At 37.3% G+C, this 10,932-nt stretch overlaps 1 protein-coding gene across 1 annotated transcript in view; it reads left to right on the forward strand.

Annotated features, from left to right (window-relative positions):
* Positions 1-8,421, forward strand: part of LOC125486246 (protein 4.1-like) — a 45,018-nt gene extending 36,597 nt beyond the window's left edge. Inside the window, exons 4-8 of the mRNA XM_048612920.1 lie at positions 1,321-1,737; positions 3,853-3,978; positions 6,932-7,033; positions 7,305-7,385; positions 8,317-8,421. Of these exons, the coding sequence (XP_048468877.1) occupies positions 1,321-1,737; positions 3,853-3,978; positions 6,932-7,033; positions 7,305-7,385; positions 8,317-8,415 (825 nt within the window). The 3' untranslated portion in view covers positions 8,416-8,421. The remainder of the gene's footprint in view (positions 1-1,320; positions 1,738-3,852; positions 3,979-6,931; positions 7,034-7,304; positions 7,386-8,316) is intronic.
* The last annotated feature ends 2,511 nt before the right edge of the window (positions 8,422-10,932 follow it).

Genomic DNA, 10,932 nt, shown 5'->3' on the forward strand with positions numbered 1-10,932 from the left:
TTCCCCATCCAAGTCATTAATATTTATTGTAAATAGTTGTGGCCCCAGCACACTAGTTACATCCTGAAAATGTCTCCCTTATCCCAGATTTTTGTCTTGTAGAAATTAATTGCCTCCCTAATTACTTCATCTACCTGCATGCTGAATGTTTGTGATTTGTGAATTAAGGCACCCTGATTTTCAGACTTCTGTGGTATTTCTTCATTTGACTAATATTCTGCTTTACTATTGTTCCTGCCAAAGAGGACCAGCTCGTATTTTCCCACATTATACTCAATCTGCCAAACTATTGCCTGTTCACTTAACCTATTGATACTTCATTTGCATACTTTGTTTTCTCTTCACAAATTACTTTACTGTCTATCTTCATGTCATCAGAAGTTTGACAATAGAATTGGTTCCTTCATTCTGTTCATGAATGTAAATCCTAAATAGTTGAGGCCCAGCACTGATCTCTGTGGGAACTGCATTAGTTAATTTGCCATCCTGAAATTTAGTTGGGCTGTCCTCTATCCATACTATCCCCAATACCATGAGCTCTTATCTTATGTAGTAGTCTTTTATGGGGCACCTCATCAAATGCCTTTTGGAAATCCAATGATACTACACCTCCTGGTTCCTCACTTTCTACCATTCCTGTTTCATCTTCAAAGAACTCTACTGCAAAGCTATGTTGACTCTGTGGTAGTATTTTGGTTTCCTAAAGGTCCTGCTAGTACTACTTTAATAATGAATGCAGTATTTTCCTAATGATGAGTGCTAGGCTAACCAGCCTAATATTTTCCTGCTTTCTTTCTCCCTCCTTTCATGAACAGAGGTGTAGGTCTTTGCTGCAATCTCATTAAAACCTATGGAATTTTGTAAGATTTATAATCACCATGTCCACCATCTCTTGCAACTACTACTTTGAAGACATTCGGGTGCAGGCCATCAGATCCAATGGACTTAACAGGCTTTAGTTTCATTAGTTTTCCCACTACATTTTCCTTAGTACGCTCTTCATACTCGCACATTGAAATGTGACATAATAATAGAATAAAATAAATAGAATGTAATTATATTTCCCCTTCTAACTTCCAGAAGAAGTTAGGTTCACTGTTCAAAATGTAAATTTACGGAGATTACAGCAATGTTTTAACATAATTGAGAGTTGATTTCTTATTGCAGCTAGAATTCAGATTAGTCAGCATAATGTTTCCTCCATTTAGCACTAAGTGCAAGAAAATGGTAGGAAGTTTCTGTCATCAGTGACAACTTGACTCCATGACAATTGTGTTTGCCTTTATTTTTGATTAGGCCTTCTGCCACTTTTTTTTGTAGAATATGGATGACAGTCTGAAATCAGACCTGGATGAGCAGTCAGAGTGTGTAAAAGTTGACCACAAGACAGAAGTAGACGCACTGAAGCTGGAAAATGGCTTCAGCGTGAGTCAAGTGGCCAACCCAATGGAGCTTCCACAGGGACGGGACTCTATCCCTTTCTCTGTGATTAACAGCGAGGAGGAGGAAGGATTGTACCTCTTTCAGAGCAAGGAGAAGGGGCAAAAGCAGTCAGAGATAGGCCTGAATATGCAAGTTGAGGCTTCAGGGGAGGTTACAGCAAAGGCCCTCTTGAGCTCTACTGCTCCTCAACTAAACCACCATCTGAAGGAAAGGGAACAGAAAGACCAGTCTTTAAAGATAAATGGCGATATATCTTATTACCATGAACCTCCTCAGCTAATCCGCTGTTTTCAGGTAAAGTTGAATGTAGGAAACCACAAGGTCCTTTCAACTCCACCATACTGATCTATTTTTCATCATAAAAACCAAGACACTGCAGCATGTTGGTTTGACATGAACAGCTGAGACAATCTGACTATGTATTTAGATATGTTCAAAGTGTAATGTATATCATTCATCCATTTTTATGAAAAGCAGAGGGAAGTTTGATATTGGCTTGCTTCAGTGTCATTGGTTTCTAGACACTGGTAAATTTTGGTGAAGTACTTTTCAAATGACTTGCAATCACATTTAGGAACACAACAAATGTTGCCTTTGCCTAATCTATTTTTATGTTTTAACCCTGATCTACTCTACTTGTACTAATATTGCCATTTGCATGGTGATCATTAACAACGTGTATGAAAGGTGGTGGTAGAATTGCTAAACACTTTTATTTCCACATAAGAAAAATAGAAATCAAGGAATAATCCTTCTTTCTTGACAGGAAGTGGGCAGCATTTTCTGACACCGATTTATTCATGAGTCATGAATTCTGTTTTTGTTGTTTTTTAGGTCCTTCTGCTAAACTATACTATCATTATAGGCTTTGGGCAGGACACTGCAAAATTGTCAGATTGTTGCCATGTATTTTATGATAGTTCTTTCTCTGCTTTGCCTAGCAGTTTCCACCACTAAATTGAAGAATAAAAAATTTGGAAATCACATTTATTATTTAAATTAGATAGTTTTATTTCCTCACTGGATTTGTTTTCATATTTTCTAAGCGTGTCGTCATCATCAACAACAACCACTGCTGTTAAATGTATTGGTTTCTATGTGAAACTTACTCATTTATCTAAATCTTTTACGGTGACTGCAGTTGTCTGGATTGCTAGTTAATTCCTAACATTGCAGTTTACAAAAAAACCAGCTTCCATCTTCAAACAAGACAGTTGATAGTCAAGTTAATTTGGATATCTGTTTCCTTCATCTGGCAATAACAGATGACCTTATAAAACATTCGACTTAGCACTTCTATTTTTTTGGGCTGTATCACTCCATGAAGCAAACAACAATGACTACAACAAATTAACTTCCAAATTTCCATTTTGTTTTATCAGACTTTTTTCATCTATGATCATTTTTATTTAAATGTATTAAATGTAGAAGATTAATATTAAAGATTTGCTAATGGTTCTTGTGGGAAGGAAATCTACTGTCTTTACCTGGTCTGGCCTACATGGCACTGCAAATCCACAGCAATGTGGTCAACTTTTCATTGCCCTCTTAGACTGGCCTGCTGGACCATTTTGTCATTCAAAAGCAATTAGGATTAGGCGATAAGTGCTAGCCTTTCTAGTGACACCCACATCTCATGAAAGGATAAAGAAAAATACCTGGTGACTGGAGGTTACTGTTTTCTACTGATTCTAAACTTAGAATTCTGATGAAGAAAAAGCACGATCTGTTACTAACTGCTAGATATTATAAGTGGGTGAAAAAGACCTTCAATCTCAAAGGTACTGTTTTTTCCACTAATTACCTTAGTTTTATGCTTCTTATCTAAGTCTTAGAAACTGGAGACAGTAAATGTGTAAATCGTTTCCTGCATTTGTTTGGAATCTTGTCAAATCAGCCTTGTTAAATGTATGTATTCATGAAATGTGCTATTAGATTGAAGATCCATCATCATCTTTCTGGAGTATACATAGAAAAATCCAACAAAAAATATGTGAGGATGAGTAGTGAGAACCAGTAATATTCATGACAAAATAACTGATCAGTGTCAGAAATGCTCCTCCGTCAAAGGTAATCCAGTTTTTGTAATTCAAGGCTGAAATAGCCTCGGTGGCAAAATGAAAAAGTACAGGTTGCTACAGCAAGATGATTCTGATCCAGTTGCAGCACTGATTTTCCAGTGCATGGTCCTGCTACAATGCAATTGAATATTCCCAGAAATAATTTGGAATGGGTAGTAAAAGTAAACTGAAGAGATTTTCCTGCTCTGCTGTTGAGATCTATAGTGCTACATTGTAACCACACTATATTTGTTTTGCCATTGTCAAAAGTAACTAACACTTAATGCTGTTATCATGCTTTTTCAAAAATTTTCATTTGATATGATTACTGCTTTTCCATTTTCTATAGCCGCCACTTGTAAAGACTCAAACTGTAACCATCTCTGACATGCCCAACTCTGAAAATGAGATTGCAACAAATGAAGTTCCTGTTGTTCACACTGAAACAAAAACCATCACCTATGAAGCAGCACAGGTTTGAAATTACTGTAATGTCAACTTGTGATTATAGATTGAGAATTTAAGATTTGTATTTTAATTTGGCCTTTTTTTGTTTTGGAGGGCTTTTGGTGGAAGATGTGCCTCATAACTCACTGAGCTAAACCAGTGAATGAGCTGGGCCATATCAATGCAAAATTACCCAGATTTGAACTTATGTTGTTAATTAATATCCGACCTCCGGGATCATCAGTTGGCCTCAGTGCTATATTAAAATAGTGCGAATTGGTCCAAGTTAATGTTCGGAGTTCACAATCCAATAATTCCTGTATGTTTACATCAGGTGAGCAATGTTTCGGTGTCAGCTGTGATGGCCTCTGTCAGGTAACCTGCTGCCATTCACTCGGGGCCCACAATGTTGCTGCATTGCACTGTGACTGTGACCGTGACCATGACCATGGCAAACCAGTATATAAGAGACAAAACCAGAAGTTGCTGGAAAGGCTCAGCAGGTCTGACAGCATCTGTGGAGAGAAATCAGAGTTAACCTTTTGGGTCCAGTGACCCTTCCTCAGAACGATAGCAATCTGCTCTGATTTGCTCTCTATCGCCCCTTATTATTTGGAGCTTTGCCATTTTAATGTTAGTTATGCTCCCTGTTCATTATCCTTTACTGTCAAACTGGTTTTTGGAGTATTTTAGTCTTTCAGTTGGCCCTCAAATAGTATTGGTCTACAGAATTGGCTATTCTAATGTGTTTCTCTCTGGCGTTCCATCCTGCATAATACATAAAATAAACTCTGATAAAACTCTGCTGCCTGTGTCCTAACCTTTGAATTTTTCAATTCACATCCGTGTATTCAAATCTCTCCTTACCTCTGCAATCTTCTCCAGTGCTGTGACCCTTTAAGAACATGACATTCTTCTAGTCCATTATCTATTGTTGGCTTTCTTCGCACTAAAATTGGGATAGTGCCTTCAGCCATCTAGATCTAATGCTCTGGAAATCCCTCCCTAAATCACACTGCCTCTCCATCCTTCTATTAGACTTCCATTTTGAGCTACGTATAAATGTTTATCTAATTATGCTCTTGTGAAGTTCTTTTGAATGTTTTATTACAATAAAAGTAGGATCAGAGGTCAACAGCATAGGAAAAGGTCCAATAAGTCTGCATTGGTCAAAAACAACAACCTAACTATTCGAATTCCATTTCCCAGCACTTGGCCCATAGCTTTGTATGCCTTGACACTGCAAGTGTATGTCTAAATATTCATTAAATGTTATGATAGTTTCTGCTTCTAGCGCCCTTACAGGCAGTGAGTTCCAGCTTTCCACCACTCTGGGTGGGAAATAAAATATTCCTCACATCCCTTCTAAACCTCTTTCACCTTGCCTTAAATCTGTATCACCTCATCATAGATACCTCCACCAAGGGGAAGATATTCTTCCCGTTTACCCTCTCTATGTCCCTCATAATTCTATACATCTCACTCATATATCTCCCTTTTAATGTTCTCTGCTCCAAGAATAGCAACCCCAGGCTTATTAATCTCTCTTCATATCTAAAACTGTTCTGCCCAGTATTAGTCCAGTACTAAATAACTGACAATGATGTAGTAACATATGAACATACAAAATAGAAGCAGATCAATCAGCTCCTTGAGTAATATGGTTGATCTGCTTATGTTTTGTTACCATGTTTTGAATTCCACATTCTCACCTTACACCACCACCAGCACACATACCCGCTTCTGCTGTGCCCCAGATAAACCTCGGTTCCCCTGCCTAACAAGAATCTGTCCATCTCTGACTTAAAAATATTCAGTGACCCTGCCTCGACCATCTTCTGAGGCACAGAATTCCAAAGTTCCACATCCATCTGAGAGGAAAAAATAAATCCTCCTCTGTCCTGAAAGAGCAAACCCAAATTTTAAGACAGTACACTCTATTTCATGATTGACTCACATAACATCCTTTCCATGTCCACCATGTTAAGACCACTTAGGTTCTTGTACACTTTTATCAAGTATCCCTTCGCACTTGTAAACTCCACATGAAACAAGCTCGGTCTGTCCAGTCTTTTCCTCAAAGGAGAACCCACTCATTCCAGGAATCAAACGAGTAAACCTGTACTGAACCACATCCAATATATTTACGTTCATCCTTAAATAAGAAAACCAAAGCACAGTTTTCGAAATGTGGTCTTATAAATGCCTGGCATAACTGAAGCATAGAATCCATACTTTTACATTCCTCTCATAATAAAAGCTAACATTTCATTAGCCTTCTTGATTCTGTGCTATACCTACATATTAACCTTATGTCTCACACAACAAAACATCTAAATCCCTCTGCACCTTGGAAATTTGAAGCCATTCTCCCTTTAAGAAATACTCTTTATTTATCCTGTCAAGGTGAACAACATATCATTTTCCCACATTATACCCCATCTGCCCATTTTTTGCCAACTCACCCATCTACATCGACCTGCAACTTACTTATGTCGTCTTCATAGTAAACTTTTTCCTACATATCTTGGTGTCATCTGTGAATTTAGTCCTCATACCTTTGCCCCGTCCCTCCCATCGAAGTCATCGATTTAAATTGTAGAAGGTTGAGATCCAGCAGAGACTTCTGTATGACTCCACTCATCACATCCTAACAATCAGACAAAAGCCCATTTAGGTATACATGCCAGCCAGCCAATCTTCTTTCCGTTCTAATATGTTAATCCTTACACCATGAGCTTATGTTTTCTGCAAATGTTTTATATGGCATCCTGTCAGATGCCTTCTGGAAATCCAAATAAGGTACAACTACAGGCTCCACTTTATCCCCTGTATCTGTGATCCTGTTTCATCCATGTTGTAGACTAGATCAGCTTTTAAAAAAAAATTAATCTTAGAATGTGGATGTCAATGTCAGTGTACACGACTGTAAATCCTCTTTAATGAACATTTTCTTGGAATAATTTTGAAACTTTTTGCAGACAGATGATGGTAATGGTGACTGTGAACCTGGGGTATTGATGAGTGCTCAAACTATCACATCTGAGACCGTCTCCACCACTACAACCACTCAAATCACAAAGGTAATGAAAGGACATTAAAGCATCTTGAGAATTTCCATGGAACACTTATTGATATTGTGTGATTAAAATCTTTCCTAAAGTAGAGCATTTATAAGGTGTTTGAATTTAAATTAGGAGATGTTTTATTGTGCAGATAAATTCACCAGTGGTATTCTCCAACCAGCCATGATTCAATGTTCCAATTTAAAGTGGAAAAAAAGCTGAAATTTATACATCAAAATGAATGCTTAAATAGGATAAAATCTAAGCTGTTTTTATTTCATTTCCTCAGACCATTAAGGGAGGAATTTCAGAAACCAGGATTGAAAAACGAATTGTAATCACAGGAGATAGTGATGTTGACCATGATCAGGTGAAAATGATTGTTCTTGACTTGGTAGTGAGTTTCCTGTTTCCATTTTTAATTTTTTTTTTAAATTTATTTTTATTCTTTTTCTGTCCAGAAGTGTTATCACACGCAACTCAGTGTCTTCCCACCACCAAAATCACCATGACTTTTCTTTGGCTTTTTTGAACTAGGCACCACCACCAGTAAAAGCATCAATGTATCAAATAGAATATTTACAAGCAAAGCCCGTTATGAGCAATGAAAACTATCAGGTTTCATTTTTAAAACGTGGTCTTGAGTCAGGAATTTAATGTTCAAGCCAACAAATAATGTGATGGACCTGATCTTGTTAGTGAGTAACTATGGTTTTATAATGCAGTCTAAGCACAACTGGTAAATTATTAATTAGTTATCTCTGGAGAATTATCCCCAATTTTAAAATTATTTCCTCACAGTTTAAACCACGGAGTGACCTAATTTGTCTTCTCCACCAGTATCAATGTTCATCCTCCCGTTAGGATGCAAAAATAAAGCCGGAATTCTTAAGGTGGTTTCTCAACCATGTCTTCTCCTTCCTTTAACCCTGAATAAGTCGCAGTCAGATGATTTCTAAGTATAGCATTGCAATCTTTTAACCCTGTGTTGCAGTGTGTTGTAGCACTGTGATGCACCTGTACAATGTGCATTGCATTCATTTACATCTGCTTCAGACTGAAATTACCAGTTTAATCTGAGTATTTTCTCCATGTTGCTTGATTCAAGGCACAACATTTTAGTCAATGAATATTTTGCATCAGTCCTTTTTAAAAATTTTACTGCAGACATTGAAAAATGCAAACAAAACCTACAACTAATTTATGTATCTCAACAGTATATGAGAGCAATGTAATGATTAGGCAAATAAACAGATATTTAGTCATTTGTTCCATATTTTAACACTCATATATGTTTACAGGCTTTGGCACAAGCCATCAAGGAAGCCAAAGAGCAGCATCCAGATATGTCAGTGATGAAGGTAGTGGTCCATCAAGAAACAGAAGTGGCTGAGGAATAAGACGAGGTAAAGTTTTTACTTCTTGCTTTTGATTTTGCTATTAGAGATTAAAGATTAATTGACAAGTACACATGTTGCTTAAGTAGCAGTCAAATTTGGTACAGTCATTGAATTAACATGCATTCAGTTTTCAGCTGCTAATGTGGAGGACTGCACTTTATGGGGGGGGTGGACGGACAGAGTCAGCATGAAACAGACACACTTGGTAGAAGGCCACTTTGCAGCCATAACACATTGGCAAGTGGGGTAAACTGGTTGGGGGTGGGACTTCCACCTCTCACCTCAGGAGCTACTAGCAATCTTGGTAGCAAAAGATCTCGGTAGTGGGTGCTGTCCAAGAGTAAGCATGGAGAATGTGGATAGCTACCACTGAAAGATACACCCCAGGGTCTTAGTGGTAATTGATCTGAGAGCTAGAGGGGGAGTTAGGGGGCTTTATCTGTAGAGTCACAGAGTTGTACAGCATGGAAACAGGCTTCCGTACCAACTAGGTTTCCTCAGCTGAACTATCCCATTTACTTGTGTTGGTCTGTATCCCTCTAAACCTTTCCTATTTTATGTACCTGTCCAAATGTCTTTTAGATGTTGTAATTGTACCCACCTCTACTACTACTTCTGGCAGTTCGAGGGCAGTGAGTGCAGGAGTGCTTTTTTTCATCTAAGACATGATTGGCCTGCCTATTCCACCAATCCATGCCACCTATGTTAAGGTGTGGGCAGCATATTTTCCTAGTTAGTATGTCTAATATGACTCTGCAGATCTGCTGAGTTTCTCCAGCATGGTCTGTTTTTATTACTAACAAGCTTCACTGATCTTTTTTAGATTTTTTTTTTTAAATATAATGGGTGAGCTATCAATTTCATCATGTCCACCTAACGTATTATGAGCTTACCTCCTCAATGTATTCCATGTGCCCCCACAATTCAAAGTAGATGGGCATGTAATATCACAGTCTAGTATCTTGAATGTAGCAAGGAATGTCATCCAAGGAGACCTCAAATTAAAGACTTGTCTGTACTATTGAACAGCAGACAGAACATTGGTACATCTGTATTACAGAAACCTGGTTTGAATATTTTCATCTGTTAGCTAATCTAGAGCTTTAGAAACACAATGTGCATCTACACTCCACTTTGAACAACAATCTGTGCTTTCAGCTATTCTGCTTCTGCAGAAGGCTTATGGATAAGAGAGTAGTGTAAAGCTTTGTTGTTACAGGGTCACTAGATGCTGTTATAGAGGCGCAACTTGCCACGCATCCTAAAGCATGCTCTTCCTCAGGGAGTGAAAATTAACAGATTCCATATACCATCAACGTTAGTTGAGCAATAATATTGTGAATGAAGTAAACCACTTGGCCAGTTTTGTGCAGATTGCTGTGACTTGGAGAAGACAAGAATATACTTCTAATCTACTAAATAAGAATAAGTAGCTACAGACATTTTGCATGTTAAATTGTGCGGGTTCTGATGTAAAATTATGACTCTTTGTGGTTTGTTTGGCCTACCATGTGGTAACTTCTTTTTGTTTTACAGAAGAAAATGCTGAAACCAACTCCTTTTCAAGTCTTACTGCTTGACCATGCAATGGAATATTTTTATATCTTTTCAGGATTTGACCACTGCCATTTGTTTATTTAGCAGACCTTCAATAATCACCAATTCTTATAAATGGAACCAAGTACACAAAGGACATTTGACACAAGAATTCCAAGCCATGGTGTAAACTTGGACTCTGTTTTCTTTGATTTTTTTTTTAAATTACATGGAAACATTCTATTTGATACAGTTTTGGATCTGTAGGTTTTTACATATTTGAATACTTAAAAACACAAGCTGAGAAAACTGCTTTGCTTTTGTGTTCTTTCTCCACTGGCTGATTTAGTGTAAAAGGCATAAAATTAAGTTTCAGCATTTAGGCTGACAGGTTGAGTAGTTTGTGGGGAGTGGAGAAATGAAATTCCAGCACTGTTTAATCATGAAGCATTTTATACTGTGAATTAAAGGAGCTGTGAATAGTTGTGAACTTCTGACACTTCAATTTCTCGGATCTTAACAAAGTAAATCTTAATTTTACCTGTCCAGAGCTGCCACCTTTTTTAGTTTACATTTAAAAGCTGGTATATCCTTTTTCAGATGGACTGTTTTTAAAACGAAATGATAGTTTGGTCAATTTTAATGGGATTTTGATAAACAACGATTGAAACACAAAAGCTTGTTTAAAATAAAAAGACTCCTGGTGTTTGATGGGCAGTTTTAAAAATATTTATTCCATTTTTAGAGGTAAACCTGTAAAGGGGTTTAGAAAAAGGATATAGCAGCTTTGATATTATCAGAAAGTTGTGCAAGGCTTCAGAATACCAAACCAAAAAAAAACTCACATTAGGTGGGATTGTGATCATCAAGTGCTAAATTAAGTAAAATTGACTAAATTATTCAGAATTTTTAAAGTATGCTCTTTTACTTGTGTTTCAGAATTTAAAGAAAAGGTCTGATGAAGTCTCAAAACATACATTG

The sequence above is a fragment of the Rhincodon typus genome, chromosome 27 (genome assembly GCF_021869965.1).
Source record: "Rhincodon typus isolate 14 chromosome 27, sRhiTyp1.1, whole genome shotgun sequence".
Lineage (NCBI taxonomy): Eukaryota > Metazoa > Chordata > Chondrichthyes > Orectolobiformes > Rhincodontidae > Rhincodon > Rhincodon typus.